Here is a 19,404-nt window from a genome sequence, read left to right as displayed (position 1 = left end):
AACAAATAAACTGAAATTATGCAAAGAAATAAGGATTATTTTTTACTGAGATCAAGTAAGATTTTTAAAATCCCCGGTAAGATCTTAAATGACCTCAGGTTTCAAAATGAATTGCGAGGACGTGCCAAGCAGAATCACGTGATTATAAACAGCAAAATTACAGCTCTTGTTGTGGACGGGATTCAGTTGCTCACTTTCGTTTGGAACAGCCCTTCAAGGGTGCAAAAATGCCATTTTGAATTCACCCTGTGTGTGTCTGAGTGAATTTTTTCGTTAAGCTCATGTGAGATTTCAACCAATTTAATGATCGTTAAGTGTGATATAGTCTTGATTAGTGTCTTCATGATGTACAGGAAAAAAAGTGCTTTAATTCAACAAATAGAGAGAGACAGTCAGAATAGTTCAGTAGGTTGTGAAGAGTAAAGTGTGTGTTCATCACCCTGCTTCAGGTGTGTGTATGTCTAAATGCACATCAGCGTGTGTGTGTGCCTGCTGTGAGTGTGTGTCTGAGAGTGCTGGCGTCTCCAGTGCTCCCTCTGAAGGGTACAGCTGCAGCAGCGCCCCCTCCTGACCACCCTCTTTACTGCACGACTGGCAGCTGCAGTGGAGGATGCGTTCCACTAACTTATCAACACGTGGAGCCTCATCACTGCCCGCACAGTCCAGAGTCACCTAAACACACACACACACACACACACACACACGGTCAGTCTGAGGAGTTTGATTGTTACATAGTGTCCTAACAAGTTTTGATGCAGTAATGCAACAAGTAAGAAACAATACTTTACATTTACATTAACCATTGGTGTAGAACTGGGGGGAATGGGGGGAATTGTCCACCCCACCCAATCATGCGTCTGTTCTTGTTTATATGTTTTAAATAAATGTTTTGAGTATGTGATATTGATATTGAGTCTCTCAATATTAGACAAAAAACTGAAGAGCCCCCTCCGTTGTATGAGTTGGTATCGCCCAACTAATGTCGTGCAATCCCCTCTAGCGGAGACGGCGGTGTCATATGGTACCGGGTCCTTTCCTTACCATGGGCCAAGATGGGCCAGTCACAGTCGTTTAATATTACTGGATGAGGATTTTTATAATGGTTTATAAATACTGCTGAGGCAGATTTCTATTCAGAGGTAGGCATCCTTGCAATAAGCGGTTTTTATAAAAATAACTATCCAGTGTAAAATGCCTGTAATAGGATTTGGTTTTCAGAGCGTCAAGCGCCCCCTGCAGGAAGAAAACTTTGTGTCTCAAAAGACGCAGTCAGTGGCTGACAACATCTTCATTTTTAAAACACAAAATATATATGCAGATGTGGAGATGTTAAAGGCATCCATAGAAATGATCAGTTGTTTTTTCTGGCTTATGTGGACATAGGACAGGATGTGAGGAATGGGGTGAGGACAGCAGCCGGGCAGGCATTTCAGATTAGCAGGTAAGAAATTTAATTTTCTGAAAGGGAAGAATGTTTGATATGATTCACAGTGTACAAATATTGAAGAGTATGCTATGAATAGGAATTTCTATTTTTATGTGAAATCATTTAAAAGGGATAGTTCACCCAAAAATGAAAATTCTCTCATTATTTACTCACCCTCATGATATCCCAGGTGTGTATGACTTTCTTTCTTCAGCAGAACACATTTGAAGAAAAATAGTAAAATATCTCAGCTCAGTAGGTCCTAAAAATGCAAGTGAATGGAGATTTCTCTTTTGAAGCTCCAAAAATCACAGACAGTCAGCATAAATGTCATCCATACGACTCCAATGGTTAAATTATTGTCTTCTAAAGCAACACTATCGCTTTTTGTGCAGAAAAGATCAGTATTTAAGTACATGATCATGCCTCCAGTCAGCAGCGGCATGCGCGTATGTCGTAATTGCATTGGCATTTGAAAGATGCGAGAAATGACGCACGTGTGTTACACAGAAGAGCAGCGCTGTTTACAAGTGAGAAGGAGGAATGCTGTATGGTAGCTTGGTTGGTTTTGGTTTAGATCTGTATTTATCTGTTTCTTTACTCACAATGGTGTGTTTGTGTGCTTATCCTGGATGTCTCAACTGAGAGGAGAACGTGAGATTACATATGTAACATGCCAACAGGAATACATCACACGATAGACCACTTGAACTCCACCCTCTCCCGAAGGGTTGGATTATATTTATAAAGTACATAAATATTGATCTTTTTTCACACCAAAAGTGATCGTATTTCTTTAGAAGACATTAATTTAACTACTGGAGTCGTATGGATGACATTTATGATGACTGTCTGTGATTTCTGGAGCTTCAAAAGAAAAATCTCCATTCACTTGCATTTTAAGGACCTACTGAGCTGAGATATTTTACTATTTTTCTTCAAATGAGTTCTAGTCAAGAAAGAAAGTCATACACACCTGGGATATCATGAGGGTGAGTAAATAATGAGAGAATTTCCATTTTTGGGTGAACTATCCCTTTAAATGTTCTTGTGCACTGTGTGATGTGTTGTAATGAAACAATCTTTTGATGATAAATGGTTGGGGTTGGGGACCCTTAATATGGTACAAGGATGGGTTGATGGCCTATAGATGTAAATAATGCGGTTCTGTTATTATTTTGACCTAAGGACAAATTACACTTTCATTATTTCCCAATGTTAGCACTAACTCCGGTAGAGAAGCATAGGGAAATTAAGCAGTGAAACTTAAGATGTTCTAAAGTTATTTCAAAATAATTGCAGTACAACTGTGGTAATTTGGACACATTATTTCTTCAGTTTTCTCTATTGCTTGGGATTGTTTTTCATGAAGTCACTTTTAAATACTGGCAGTCTTGGGTTGAGTTTTTTGGGGTTGTTTTTCCAGACCAGGTCGCTTGTTTCTCATGCAAGATCTGGCAACACTTTGACAAAGTTGAGCACAGTTCATTGCGAATACGCAGCAATGTAATGTAGCAACTTCCAAAGTGGTATAGACACTGAAGTTCACGTGACGCTCACTAGCAACCAACAATATAGCGACCTGCAGCGATTTAATCAATTTATCGACCTGCAGCAACTAACTATGTACATCAGCGATTAAATTACTGCAGGTCGCCGCGCCATTGTATTGTTGGATGAAAATATGCATTTCTGCTAGATGCATACAACTGTATCAGATGACGTGAACGGCACTGTCTGCACACCCATTGTCACATCACGTTACTGTGGATTTGCATAAAGTTCAATGACCTCTGGTCACTTTGTTGCAGGAAATCACTGTAAGAGTGTGCGGCTCTTAAAGCAGCAATGACAAGGGTCTTGCATCAAGAAATTTTGTTGTGTGGCACTGATATGCCCTGCCCAAAGTGAAATCTCACTGGTCCAAAATCCCGATTCACATATTGTGAATTAAATTTCAAATATGTTCTAATTGGCTGCGATTTTATCGCTTTACAGCATAGTTTACTTTCAGTGAGGGCAGAAAACTGACTTGACAGTGTTGCGTCTGGTTAGAACATGTTGTTGTGTTGGTATGTTTTCATACAGTAAGTGAATGTTGGTACTGCGTGTCAGATCAGGTTATTGTCGCATTACTGCAGGTCTTTGTCAACACGAGCCCCAATCTGTTTTATTTACCAAACGTGAACCGCTCTCCATTAAAACCAGATTGTATGAAGGAACATAATAAGTAGCAGAAAGCGAGACCATCATTGTGAGTCAGCAACGAATGTTAAGAGTGATTTCACAAACACAAAATTACAAGCAGAAAACAATGTATATGGGTAAATATAGCACAACTGTTTCATGTCAAACTGACCTGCAACATACTTTGTGCATCACAACGTTGAGTTAATGTAAATACAACAAGTCTCAGATCTTGACGGGTGAGAAAACGGGCAAACAAAGCACAATTATTTGCATATGCTGATAACACACACAAACACATTCCGTCTTCTGCTGGCCAAATGAAAATAAACTCTGACACTAGAGGGCGGTTTAGCTGCCAGAACTAAAGCTCACTGTAAATACACAAAAACTACACACACTCACACACACGCATGACAGTTAAAACACTCTGTGTTCTCTGCATAAGACTGATGAGTGTGTTTGTTGTCTTTCAACACGCCTCATAAAGAGTTACTCAACCGTCAGTGCAGCTCCATCAATCATTGTGTTGGATGGTTAGCAGGTATTGTGGTTTGCTCTCAGCTCGCATTTGTAACAGATCACCACACGACACGACATGTGGCATGCGGCAATGCATATTTCTCACTTCAGCTGAAAGAGTAGCTGTATTTGACGTTCTAAAATGAAATATTTCAAAGAAATGACACACTGTATTAAGTAATAATGTGGCCTTGCAAAAATGAACTGTAGTAAAACTGCAGAATCATTGCTGTTTTCACTGTTGGAGTACAAATGTAGTAATTCAGATGCATTATTTCTGCAGTTTTCACTATTGCGACACACATATGACAATTTGGATGCATTATTTAGACAGTTTTCACTATTGCGGCACAAGTGTGATCGTTTGGATGCATTATTTAGGTAGTTTTCACTATTGCGGCACAAGTGTGACCGTTTGGATGCATTATTTAGGCAGTTTTCACTATTGTGACACACATATGATAATTTGGATGCATTATTTAGGCAGTTTTCACTATTGCGGCACAAGTGTGATCGTTTGGATGCATTATTTAGGCAGTTTTCACTATTGCGGCACAAGTGTGATCGTTTGGATGCATTATTTAGGCAGTTTTCACTATTGCGGCACAAGTGTGATCGTTTGGATGCATTATTTAGGCAGTTTTCACTATTGCGGCACAAGTGTGCTCATTTGGATGCATTATTTAGGCAGTTTTCACTATTGCGGTACAAGTGTGGTCATTTGGATGCATTATTTAGGCAGTTTTCACTATTGCGGCACAAGTGTGCCCATTTGGATGCATTGTTTAGGCAGTTTTCACTATTGCGGTACAAGTGTGCTCATTTGGATGCATTATTTAGGCAGTTTTCACTATTGCGGCACAAGTGTGATCGTTTGGATGCATTATTTAGGCAGTTTTCACTATTGCGGCACAAGTGTGCTCATTTGGATGCATTATTTAGGCAGTTTTCACTATTGCGGTACAAGTGTGGTCATTTGGATGCATTATTTAGGTAGTTTTCACTATTGCGGCACAAGTGTGACCGTTTTGATGCATTATTTAGGTAGTTTTCACTATTGCGGTACAAGTGTGGTCATTTGGATGCATTATTTAGGTAGTTTTCACTATTGCGGTACAAGTGTGGTCATTTGGATGCATTATTTAGGTAGTTTTCACTATTGCGGTACAAGTGTGGTCATTTGGATGCATTATTTAGGTAGTTTTCACTATTGCGGCACAAGTGTGATCGTTTGGATGCATTATTTAGGTAGTTTTCACTATTGCGGCACAAGTGTGACCGTTTTGATGCATTATTTAGGCAGTTTTCACTATTGTGACACACATATGATAATTTGGATGCATTATTTAGGCAGTTTTCACTATTGCGGCACAAGTGTGATCGTTTGGATGCATTATTTAGGCAGTTTTCACTATTGCGGCACAAGTGTGGTCGTTTGGATGCATTATTTAGGCAGTTTTCACTATTGCGGCACAAGTGTGCTCATTTGGATGCATTATTTAGGCAGTTTTCACTATTGCGGTACAAGTGTGGTCATTTGGATGCATTATTTAGGCAGTTTTCACTATTGCGGCACAAGTGTGCCCATTTGGATGCATTGTTTAGGCAGTTTTCACTATTGCGGCACAAGTGTGGTCGTTTGGATGCATTATTTAGGCAGTTTTCACTATTGCGGCACAAGTGTGCCCATTTGGATGCATTGTTTAGGCAGTTTTCACTATTGCGGCACAAGTGTGCCCATTTGGATGCATTATTTAGGCAGTTTTCACTATTGCGGTACAAGTGTGCTCATTTGGATGCATTATTTAGGCAGTTTTCACTATTGCAGTACAAGTGTGATCATTTGGATGCATTATTTAGGCAGTTTTCACTATTGCGGTACAAGTGTGCTCATTTGGATGCATTATTTAGGCAGTTTTCACTATTGCGGTACAAGTGTGCTCATTTGGATGCATTATTTAGGCAGTTTTCACTATTGCAGTACAAGTGTGCTCATTTGGATGCATTATTTAGGCAGTTTTCACTATTGCAGTACAAGTGTGCTCATTTGGATGCATTATTTAGGCAGTTTTCACTATTGCAGTACAAGTGTGATCATTTGGATGCATTATTTAGGCAGTTTTCACTATTGCGGTACAAGTGTGATCATTTGGATGCATTATTATATATTTTCACTAGATGCAGTAGAAGTGCAATAATGCATCCAACTTACCACACTTGTACCACAGTTGAAACTGCAGACATTCTTTTTTCCGTAAGGTTTTGTAAAAATATCAGAGTTGATCAGAGGAGCTTGATGATTTACTGTGAATATTTGAAGGCTTCGCCCATGAAAGTGTGTTTTTGTAGTTGTGTTTAACAGTGACATACTCACCACTTCCCACTGTGTCTGCGCAGGCATGCAGGAGTCACAGTGGATCAGAGACTCGGTGGACTGTGGGAATGTGTTCGGCACACTGTAGCTGAAACACTGACCCAGACAAGCCCTGAAAACACACAACACAAACACAGTTAGAACCAATAACAAAACTCTGTTACAAAAATGGCAACTGTTGCAGTGCTCACATTATTTCATAGTTTAATCTTTGTTAAAACAAACACAGAGAAACATTCATGAATTCCCTGAAGTGAACATTAAAGTGTTGGTGTGACCTGTTCTGGATGGATCGCGGCGTGCAGCCCGTGTGGCCGACGATCTGCGTGATGTTTTTGGCTTCACACCAGGCGCTTTTATCCGGGAAGAGCGCGAGACGGTTGATATGAGAATGAGGAGCTGCGCGACACAACACCAGCAGTAAACACGCAAGCAGAACACGCGGCCACATCACGATACCTGAAAACACAAGAGTTTTCTGCTCATATTAGTCAGCATTTGCTCATTTTTGTGAATAATTTGTCAAAAGTTTGGACACACGTGACAAAATTGATGTTTCTCATGATCTTACAAACGCTTATGCTTTAAAGGCTTGAAATTAGATTTGTAGACATATAAAGTGTGCCTATATATGAATTTCTTTACTAAACTAAATTTGAATGTAAGATTTTGTTTTAAATGCATGAATTGCAGCAGAAAAAGTGTTGAAGTGAAATCCTTCAATAGAGTTAAAAAGCATCTCATGAACAGAATCTACACAAACAACAACTGAAATACAAGAGAGCTTTCATTTGACTCACTACATCATTCTCATACTTCATTGTGTTATTTCAGTTTTTGTCATAATAAAAAATGAGTAGGTGTGTCCAAACTCTCGACTGCGAGTGTAAATCTCTTTAATCAGAAGAACATGCGCTCGCTGCCTCTCTCAGTTTTATGAGTTTTTTCTCGAAACCATTTGAATGTTCTCGCCAGCGTGTCTGTTGAATCTTCTGAAGTCTCTGGCCGGTTTCGCTCAGATGGAGAGTAATCAACTCTTCACATGGTCAGAAACTGGCGCACAATCACAGAACGAGACAGAACAATGTAGTTCACTCGGTCCAGAACACCAGAGAGAGACAGACAGGCAGAGAGACAGACAGGCTCTGGTATCACCTGACTCTAATAAAGCATGCGTCTTAAAATGCCTCCAAACCGAAGAGCCGCAGTTAAAACAGAACGTCCACACTAACCAAATGCCCTGTTTTCAGAAATAACATTCCCGACTGATCCAGTATTCCAGAGCAACTCAAGACAGCGTGCGAGAAGAGAGATAGACAGAAATATGATTCAGTTATGTGACTTCTAAAGTGCATTAAACATCTTTGAAACAACACTAAGAGTTCAAGTTCAAGTGGATTCTTTTAGATCCTCATTTTAAACTTTAAGAACAGTTGAACTGAAAGTGAAAACTTTACCAACTAATTACTCACTGACCAATTAAACCAGCAGAACACAAACACATTCATCAGACATATGAAATTGTTTCAGGGAAACTTACTTGTTTCTGGAGCGTCTCTGTGTCGTGACGGATGTCGGATGATGATTAACGGAGGATTCGCCCCGTTCTGACCTTCTGAAGTTAAACAATTACATCACACACGCTCACACTGTCAGGAGAAACACAATCTGTCTTTCCGTCCGGATCTCAAACACACAGTCAGACGAGTGCAGCCCAGCACTCTCAGTGTGTGTGTGTGTGTGTGTGTGTGTAGGCGGGCAGATGATGATGTTGGTGGATTTGGCAGGTCAATATCAGCTGCAATCTGATCCTGAATCTCCACGAGCATCCAGCACAAACTCTCAGTATGTGATCTCTCTCTCTCTCTCTCTGTTTTTCCACTAACAGAAAAGAACCATTTGATAACATCACTGTATCATGATACCACTACAATGCTTTTTAATGGGACTGAAAGGCATTCCAGAAGAAACATCTGATACTTAAAGTTCAGCCAAAAATAAAAGTTCTCTCATGTCGTTTCAAACCCGTATGACTTTCTTCCGTCCATAGAACACAAATGGAGATGTTTAACAGAATGTTCACACTGCTCTTGTCTTTTCCCTATAATGAAAGCAGAAGTGACCAGAGACTGTCAAGCTTGAAAAAGGACAAGCTGGTCATATTTAATCTTAAATCCACACAAAGAAAATATAAATGATATTTTGTCTTAAGAACATGAAGCCTACATTTAGGACCATTATGATATATTTTCAGGACACTTAAGCACGTTTTACACCCAAATTCTCATCACCGTAACGCGTATAAATGTTTTACTTTTACTATTCCTGTTGTTATTAATGCTTATTCTCATTACTGTAACACACTTCTTTACAGAATTACAGTAAAAAATGATGCATGTACAAATGAAAGGCAGTGCCAAGGGAGAACTACATTAGTGTATAAATATTTTTTAATTTAAATAAGTTTAATTTTTTCACATTGTGGTAATGTGAATTTGGGGGTAAAATGTGCATAACTGAAAATAATGTCACAATGTAAAACATCCTTATGGCCATAAATACAGGCTTCATTTTCTTTAAGCAAAATATAATTTTGTATTGTTTCTTGTTTTATAAGCAAAATAGGAGCAGGACCAATGTTCCCTATATCAAACCTATTTCTATTGGACGGACACTTCAGCCACCTGAGCATATATATATATATATACTGTATATATAGGGCTGTCAGTTGATTTAAAATTTTAATCGAATTAATTACATGATGTGCTGGTTAATTAATTACATGAATCGCATCTATCAATATTTGCAGAAAAAGGCTCTCAAAAAATGATTCAATAAATAATCATAAAATAATTCGAATTAGAATTAAGTAATTTTTAAAATAATAAAAACAATAAATAAAATAATTCAAATAAATAAAATGTATTACATTATTGTGTCAGATGAGTAAAGCATTGATTAGACAGTTTAGGAGGTATTATATTGTTTATTCTGATATTATTGAAATCTGTCGTTGGCCTTCAGTTCACAACGATCTATGTGGCAATTGATTTTGTCCATCTGTCTGAGTTAGATTTATTATAAGGGCTTTTCTTAGGATGCATCAATGTACACATGTGTCAGACGGATGCTTTTGGAGCATTTCACTTTTGATGCACCGCATCATGATCACAGCGTTTTTAGGTTGCTGTGTCAAGTTAAACATAGTCTGAAACTTAGAAAAACACGTCTTGAGAACACTGCTTTCAGAGTTGCGCCCCATCCAGCTGTGTTTGAACGCAAGAATGCATCTTCATCTTTTCATTTCAGTCTGAACTATTCCTTTAAAAATCCAAGCGAGAATCTAACAAGGAAAAGTGTGTGAAACAGCTTCTCCTGTGATGCATTCCTGCGCTGTCATGACGCGCGTGCGTGTGTGAGGGATTAAAGCAGTTGAGTAGAATCTGTCAGACAGGTACAAACACGTTCACCTGTCTCTCTCTCTCTCTGTCTGTCTCTCTGCAGGTGTGCAGTCACGCAGGTAAAACTCGGCTGGATCTGACATCAGTAGATCGCTCGTGTTCATCTGTAGTGCTGCGCTTTTATCACCTGTTAGTAATAAGTTCTGTTACTGGCATTCTAGAACATTCTTCACATTCTGCTGCAGCAGGGGGCTGTGTGAACACACACACACACACGCCGCTGCAGTGACGGCTCTTAACACAGACATGTAAACATAATTACGCCCAGCTTATCAAAGCCTTCTGCAGCGGTGTGTATCTGCAGATGTGATTTCAGAAGGCTGTGCCGTCGGTGCACTATAGCTTTCATTGGGGACTCCTGAAGTGAGCTAAATCTGACAAAACCTCCATTTGGTGACGTCCTTGTACAAAAAATGTCCTTATATGGATAGCAAAGTAAACGTTTATTTGCACGTGTATTTCTCTGCCCATTAACAGTATAGTTTGGCCTGTATTAGTGATAATCTCTTTAACTAATGTTCAGCTTTGTGTGTTTTCTCTCTTTAATCTCTCCATCAGAAGTGATTTATCCTCATATCAGAGCCTCTCTCATGCAGGTGTTGTATCTGGCTCCTATTCCAAAGCAGTGGGAGTCCAACTCACACACTCATTAGCACGTGCACACACACACACATACACACACACACACACACAAGTAAGCACTTCATCATGGCTCTCAGCACTCAAGCACAACGCCTGATCTCCTCTCAAACTCGCAAGCTTTTATTGAATAAAGATACTCTATGAACTCAACTCTGTTACATATACAACTGAACTCTGTCTATACGTAAGATAACTAAACCTTTTTACAGATATAACTCAACCTTTATATGTATACAGTGTTCAACTCCGTTACATAAATAACTGAACTCTGTTCATATCTAAGATAACTAAACACTTTTACAGATATATATCAAGCCTGTTACATATATATGTGAACTCTGTTCATATCTAAGATAACTAAACTCCTTCAGATATAACTCAACCCTGTTACACATATATAACGGAACTCTGTCTATATGTAAGAAAACTAAACACTTTTACAGATATAACTCAACTCTGTTACATATATAACTGAACTCTGTTCATATCTAAGATAACTAAACTCCAACAGATATAACTCAACCCTGTTACACATATATAATTGAATGCTGTTCATATCTAAGATAACTAAACTCCTACAGATATAACTCAGCCCTGTTACACATATATAACTGAACTCTGTTCATATCTAAGATAACTAAACTCCTACAGATATAACTCAACCCTGTTACACATATATAACAGAACTCTGTCTATATGTAAGAAAACTAAACACTTTTACAGATATAACTCAACTCTGTTACACATATATAACTGAACTCTGTTCATATCTAAGATAACTAAACTCCTACAGATATAACTCAACCCTGTTACACATATATAACTGAACTCTGTCTATATGTAAGAAAACTAAACACTTTTACAGATATAACTCAACTCTGTTACACATATATAACTGAACGCTGTTCATATCTAAGATAACTAAACTCCAACAGATATAACTCAACCCTGTTACACATATATAACTGAACTCTGTCTATATGTAAGAAAACTAAACACTTTTACAGATATAACTCAACTCTGTTACACATATATAACTGAACTCTGTTCATATCTAAGATAACTAAACTCCAACAGATATAACTCAACCCTTTTACACATATATAACTGAACTCTGTTCATATCTAAGATAACTAAACTCCAACAGATATAACTCAACCCTGTTACACATATATAACTGAACTCTGTTTATATCTAAGATAACTAAACTCCAACAGATATAACTCAACCCTGTTACACATATATAACTGAACTCTGTCTATATGTAAGAAAACTAAACACTTTTACAGATATAACTCAACTCTGTTACACATATATAACTGAACTCTGTTCATATCTAAGATAACTAAACTCCAACAGATATAACTCAACCCTTTTACACATATATAACTGAACTCTGTTCATATCTAAGATAACTAAACTCCAACAGATATAACTCAACTCTGTTACACATATATAACTGAACTCTGTTCATATCTAAGATAACTAAACTCCAACAGATATAACTCAACTCTGTTACACATATATAACTGAACTCTGTTCATATCTAAGATAACTAAACTCCAACAGATATAACTCAACCCTTTTACACATATATAACTGAACTCTGTTCATATCTAAGATAACTAAACTCCAACAGATATAACTCAACTCTGTTACACATATATAACTGAACTCTGTTCATATCTAAGATAACTAAACTCCAACAGATATAACTCAACCCTTTTACACATATATAACTGAACTCTGTTCATATCTAAGATAACTAAACTCCAACAGATATAACTCAACCCTGTTACACATATATAACTGAATGCTGTTCATATCTAAGATATCTAAACTCCTACAGATATAACTCAACCCTTTTACACATATATAACAGAACTCTGTCTATATGTAAGAAAACTAAACACTTTTACAGATATAACTCAACCCTGTTACACATATATAACTGAACTCTGTTCATATCTAAGATAACTAAACTCCTACAGATATAACTCAGCCCTGTTACACATATATAACTGAACTCTGTTCATATCTAAGATAACTAAACTCCTACAGATATAACTCAACCCTGTTACACATATATAACAGAACTCTGTCTATATGTAAGAAAACTAAACACTTTTACAGATATAACTCAACTCTGTTACACATATATAACTGAACTCTGTTCATATCTAAGATAACTAAACTCCAACAGATATAACTCAACCCCGTTACACATATATAACGGAACTCTGTTCATATCTAAGATATCTAAACTCCTACAGATATAACTCAACCCTGTTACACATATATAACTGAACTCTGTTCATATCTAAGATAACTAAACTCCAACAGATATAACTCAACCCTGTTACACATATATAACTGAACTCTGTCTATATGTAAGAAAACTAAACACTTTTACAGATATAACTCAACTCTGTTACACATATATAACTGAACGCTGTTCATATCTAAGATAACTAAACTCCAACAGATATAACTCAACTCTGTTACACATATATAACTGAACTCTGTCTATATGTAAGAAAACTAAACACTTTTACAGATATAACTCAACTCTGTTACACATATATAACTGAACTCTGTTCATATCTAAGATAACTAAACTCCAACAGATATAACTCAACCCTTTTACACATATATAACTGAACTCTGTTCATATCTAAGATAACTAAACTCCAACAGATATAACTCAACTCTGTTACACATATATAACTGAACTCTGTTCATATCTAAGATAACTAAACTCCAACAGATATAACTCAACCCTTTTACACATATATAACTGAACTCTGTTCATATCTAAGATAACTAAACTCCAACAGATATAACTCAACTCTGTTACACATATATAACTGAACTCTGTTCATATCTAAGATAACTAAACTCCAACAGATATAACTCAACCCTTTTACACATATATAACTGAACTCTGTTCATATCTAAGATAACTAAACTCCAACAGATATAACTCAACCCTTTTACACATATATAACAGAACTCTGTCTATATGTAAGAAAACTAAACACTTTTACAGATATAACTCAACCCTGTTACACATATATAACTGAACTCTGTTCATATCTAAGATAACTAAACTCCTACAGATATAACTCAGCCCTGTTACACATATATAACTGAACTCTGTTCATATCTAAGATAACTAAACTCCTACAGATATAACTCAACCCTGTTACACATATATAACAGAACTCTGTCTATATGTAAGAAAACTAAACACTTTTACAGATATAACTCAACTCTGTTACACATATATAACTGAACTCTGTTCATATCTAAGATAACTAAACTCCAACAGATATAACTCAACCCTGTTACACATATATAACTGAATGCTGTTCATATCTAAGATATCTAAACTCCTACAGATATAACTCAACCCTGTTACACATATATAACTGAACTCTGTTTATATCTAAGATAACTAAACTCCAACAGATATAACTCAACCCTGTTACACATATATAACGGAACTCTGTTCATATCTAAGATATCTAAACTCCTACAGATATAACTCAACCCCGTTACACATATATAACGGAACTCTGTTCATATATAAGATAGCTAAACTCCTACAGATATAACTCAACCCTGTTACACATATATAACGGAACTCTGTTCATATCTAAGATATCTAAACTCCTACAGATATAACTCAACCCCGTTACACATATATAACGGAACTCTGTTCATATATAAGATAGCTAAACTCCTACAGATATAACTCAACCCTGTTACACATATATAACGGAACTCTGTCTATATGTAAGAAAACTAAACACTTTTACAGATATAACTCAACTCTGTTACATATATAACTGAACTCTGTTCATATCTAAGATAACTAAACTCCAACAGATATAACTCAACCCTGTTACACATATATAATGGAACTCTGTTCATATATAAGATAGCTAAACTCCTACAGATATAACTCAACCCTGTTACACATATATAATGGAACTCTGTTCATATATAAGATAGCTAAACTCCTACAGATATAACTCAACCCCGTTACACATATATAACTGAACTCTGTCTATATGTAAGAAAACTAAACACTTTTACAGATATAACTCAACCCTGTTACACATATATAATAGAACTCTCTCTATATGTAAGAAAACTAAACACTTTTACAGATATAACTCAACCCTGTTACACATATATAATAGAACTCTCTCTATATGTAAGAAAACTAAACACTTTTACAGATATAACTCAACCCTGTTACACATATATAACTGAACTCTGTCTATATGTAAGAAAACTAAACACTTTTACAGATATAACTCAACTCTGTTACATATATAACTGAACTCTGTTCATATCTAAGATATCTAAACTCCTACAGATATAACTCAACCCCGTTACACATATATAATGGAACTCTGTTCATATCTAAGATAACTAAACTCCAACAGATATAACTCAACTCTGTTACATATATAACTGAACTCTGTTCATATCTAAGATAACTAAACTCCAACAGATATAACTCAACCCTGTTACACATATATAACAGAATTCTGTTCATATATAAGATAGCTAAACTCTTACAGATATAACTCAGCTCTGTTACATATATAACTAAACTCTGTTCATATATCAGATAACTAAACCCTGTTAGAGATATAAGATAACTGAACTCTTTTGCAAATTTAAGATAGCTTAACCCTTTTGCAGTGATTGTCATTAAAGTGTGTGTTATGTGTGTTGAACCTTAACTACATGGCTGTGCAGCAGATTTGGAGATCTGAAATCGTACTGGCAGTTTCAACATGCCATCCCGAGACCTAGTCCAGATCCCAATGCCACGGGCCATGACTGCCCTGAGCACACAACCACACATTATGCACTTCACACGATTGTCATACAAAATAAGTCCTAAGCACAGAAATTATTTGATTATATGCAGCTGCTTGAATTCGACTGTAAATTAAGGATAATTTCATATATAAACCCTCTTTGGTGTTATTACACTAAATAATAAGACTCTTGTCTGAAGGACAGGAGCAACAACAAAGCTCCAACACTAGAACCTGTCACTAGAGAGAACCTAACGTTTAAAATCAACATTATTAAATGTACATTAAATGCAAATTACTCTGATCAAACACCCATAAAAACAGCTTTAGACTCCACACACACACATACAGGTAAACATCTTGGCAGGCATGTTTTAATGACATGGGAAATAGGGGTCCTGAAGTGACCTTTGACCTGAAAAACCTGTAAAAAGCACCTGTTAGCCAGGTTTTTTGGTACTGTGCTGGTGCTTTCTTTGTAAGTGAAACATTCAGTACCATTGTAAAGCTCAAATTACTGTACCATGGTACCTCCACAGTATTTTTTGTAATGGTGGGGGAGAAGCATGAATTCAGTTGACACTCCTGTATAACTTTAGTTGAAGTGATCAGACAGGATGGAAAGTCGACTAGGTTTGAGATTAAACGTTCTCTCTCTCTGTCTCTCTTTCGGTAGAACCGCACCCAGAATCACGCAGCATTCACTCTGTGCAGCTTTAATTGGATTCAGAGATGCTGAGCACTAGCGTCCTGCAGCGCCGATTAAACAACTTACAAATGTCAAACAAAACCACAAAACATGTAACAACATCCCCCCTGACTTCATTACTGAGAGAAATACCACAAACCTGAGCCTGTTCCAAACACCCTTCCCACCATATGCCTCTCTTTCTCTCTGACCGCTGCTGTGTTCTGAACACAACACTAGTGTACTGCTTACTGTGCAGTATATACTGTACCACCAGGTTGGGGCATTTTGATTTTCCCGCTTCAATACGGGACGTTTGCGCATTGCCATGAATTACCATCTAACATATTTCAAAACACAAAAACACTTCAATTTCAAGTTTACATAGCGAGAATTGTTTGTGTTCATGTACTTGCTTAGAGTATGCATATGACATTAAGTTGATCTTTATGTGAACTTTTTAGTTTTGTTGAGTCGTTTGCTCATTTTCAGTGTGGTTAGGTCTCTCAACACAAACCCAGACTTTAAGAGCTTCAAGATTTCACTTTGGCAGAGACCGAGTCTAAACACAACACAGTGAACAGCCCTGAGAACATATAACTTCTCTTTTATCCTTTTGTTCATAAGCTCATATTATCATTTGGACATCTTCAGTCACTTGTTGTTTTTTTTCCTCAAGATGTTTTATGATTCAATGATTCAGGACAGAGAAGTTAAATCACAAACATTAAAAACACATGTGTGAATCTGAACACTGCTGTTGAACTCACTGCCTCAAACACACACACTAAATCACACACAAGAGGCCAAACTACACACAGAAGGGACTGAAACAATACTTTGCTCGATTTTGTGCATAGACATGAGTCTGAGCGCAATTCGTAACGTAAGTACGCGTTGCATTCTCAGCACTGCCACAAGAAGCGCTATAGTGGAGATTAGCAGAAACTGTCTTTTTCAATGGTCAGTTTTCTCTTTCAGGTCAACTATTGTCATGGCGGAGCAACAGTTTGAAGAGAATCTTGCTGAGCAAGTTAAAGTTAGTTCAAACTGTCAACATGTTTAGATCTAGTTCCCTGAATAATAGACATTTGAAGGAAACTCTGTCGCCCCCTTGAGTTTGTTATCGCCACTGTAACACAAGAAAGCATGTTGAGTTCAACGGGATTGCACGCTTGCGTTGTGTTAGCCAAAGGAAGTTTCTGGCATAAAGGTGCAGCTTGAGTTTGTTTGTTTAAACTGCCGCCGTTTGATTGACATACACATTCATAACAACCGCATCAGTGCCAGAACTGAGATAAAAACTGTCAGGAACCATCATCTTCTGCAGCTTTAGAGAGTTACTGAAGAGAAGAGTGGAATGAAGCTGCTGCAGGTGTTAATTAGAGAAGACGTGCCCAGACGGGCTGCACACATTCAAACGGGTTTGATTCCGGTCAGGTACAGAACAACCCTTCAGCCCTGGATTAATCACTCAATGATGTTTGAGGTGCATTTCACTTAACTCTATTAATATTTCTAAACCGATAAAATGACCATGACATTTATATGGTACCAGAAATGATTTCTGTGTTGAGGACCCTGCTGAAAAAACCCATCTTAAACCAGCTTAATCTAGTTTTAGTTGGTCTCTCAGCATGATTGGCTGGCATGTGCCCAAACCCCTATAAAACCAGTAGACTAGCCTGACGAGGCTCGGAGACCAGCAAACCATCTTAATCTGGCCTAAGCTGTTTTTCCCCCCACATGAAATCATCATTGAAACATGAAAGTCGTGGAGCACAGCGAGAGTTTGAGTTTATTTATAATCATATTATAACATATTATATGTTGTGCCCCTCTTCGTGGGACAAAAGAACTGATGGGCAAATAATGTACAATCAATTATACAGTTAAATAGCAATAAAAATAATAATTGACTGAAGCACAGGCATGCGATTATAGGTGCTGTAAGTGATTTTAACAGTTCTAGATTAGTTTAGATTAGTCTTGTCTAGACAGTTCTAGAAATGAGCATACAGTACACTTGGAGAGCTCTGTTATCAGAGATGGATCAGGAGAGTATTTGAATGTCATTTTAGCTACCTGAACAATTACCTTGTACTGTGAAATTAGATGTGAAAAGCAACGGTATTAAAAAAAAAAACGTTCTCAAACTGAACACGGCCAATTCTTTCACCCTGTTAACAGAGACTAGCGCCGTCATAGAGACAGGTGTGATATTTCATGGCAGCTACTTTAATTATAGTGTAACCGGTCCTGCTCGACCCGCTCCGAGCGGGATTTGAACCGGGGCCTCCGGCATGGGAGGTGGGCGTGCTAACGAGGAGGCGTCTATTTCTCAAACTAGAGACTCTGATGTACTTATCCTCTTGTTTAGTTGTACATCTGGTCTTCCACATCTCTTTCTGTCCTTGTTAGAGCCAGTTGTCCTTTGTCTTTGAAGACTGTAGTGTACACCTTTGTATGAAATCTTCAAGCATTGTTTAGCCTTCATTCCTCAAAACAATGATTGACTGATGAGTTTCTAGAGAAAGCTGTTTCTTTTTTTGCCATTTTTGACCTAATATTGACCTTAAGACATGCCAGTCTATTGCATACTGTGGCAACTCAAAAACAAACACAAAGACAATGTTAAGCTTCATTTAATGAACCAAATAGCTTTCAGCTGTGTTTGATATAATGGCAAGTGATTTTCTAGTACCGAATGATCAATTTAGCATGATTACTCAAGGATAAGGTGTTGGAGTGATGGCTGCTGTCTAGATTTGATCAAAAATGACTTTTTTCAAATAGTGATGGTGCTGTTTTTTACATCAGTAATGTCCTGACTATACTTTGTGATCAGTTGAACGCCACTTTGGTGAATTAAAGTATCGATTTCCTTCCGAAACAGCAAAATCTGTACATTACTCCAAACCTTTGGCAGTGTATGTAATGGTAGCCAGCTGGTACATGATAGCTGTGCAGTACGTGTAAACCTCACTCCCCTGGCCTCAAAAGGCGCACTAGCGACTGACAGTAGAGGCTGTAGTCTTTAGCTTCCTCATTAGCACGCCCGCCTCCTTTGCCGGAGACCCTGGTTTGAATCCCGTTCAAAGCAGGTCAAGCAGGACCGGTTACATATATATATATATATATGTAATATAATCTATGTGGTTTTTAGGTTACCGATTTTGACCGTGCTGTCCACGAGACACCGTTCCCACGTCTGCCCGTGATCATCATCTGCCATCATGCCGCTCTGAGAGATATCGTGAGAG

General features: G+C 37.5%; 2 protein-coding genes across 5 annotated transcripts in view; one reads left to right on the top strand and one right to left on the bottom strand.

Annotated features, from left to right (window-relative positions):
- Nucleotides 1–19,389, bottom strand: part of LOC127439164 (neuroblastoma suppressor of tumorigenicity 1-like) — a 20,409-nt gene extending 1,020 nt beyond the window's left edge. The window contains exons 1-4 of one of the 3 annotated variants that reach the window (XM_051695291.1): nt 19,313–19,389; nt 6,788–6,968; nt 6,510–6,621; nt 1–672 (exon numbers count right to left, since the gene is read on the bottom strand). The exon at nt 1–672 is cut by the window's left edge and continues 1,020 nt beyond it. In XM_051695291.1, coding sequence (XP_051551251.1) covers nt 436–672; nt 6,510–6,621; nt 6,788–6,968; nt 19,313–19,379 — 597 coding nt within the window. In that variant the 5' untranslated portion in view covers nt 19,380–19,389 and the 3' untranslated portion in view covers nt 1–435. Of the gene's footprint in view, nt 673–6,509; nt 6,622–6,787; nt 6,988–8,049; nt 8,308–19,312 lie in introns of those variants that run through there. The other 2 variants (XM_051695293.1, XM_051695292.1) reach the window with 2 other exon arrangements.
- Nucleotides 1–19,404, top strand: part of LOC127439136 (histidine-rich glycoprotein-like) — a 170,702-nt gene that overhangs the window by 76,571 nt on the left and 74,727 nt on the right. The window lies entirely within an intron of this gene.

This window comes from Myxocyprinus asiaticus, chromosome 50 (genome assembly GCF_019703515.2).
Source record: "Myxocyprinus asiaticus isolate MX2 ecotype Aquarium Trade chromosome 50, UBuf_Myxa_2, whole genome shotgun sequence".
Taxonomy (NCBI): domain Eukaryota; kingdom Metazoa; phylum Chordata; class Actinopteri; order Cypriniformes; family Catostomidae; genus Myxocyprinus; species Myxocyprinus asiaticus.
This window is presented reverse-complemented; position numbering and strand designations above follow the sequence as displayed.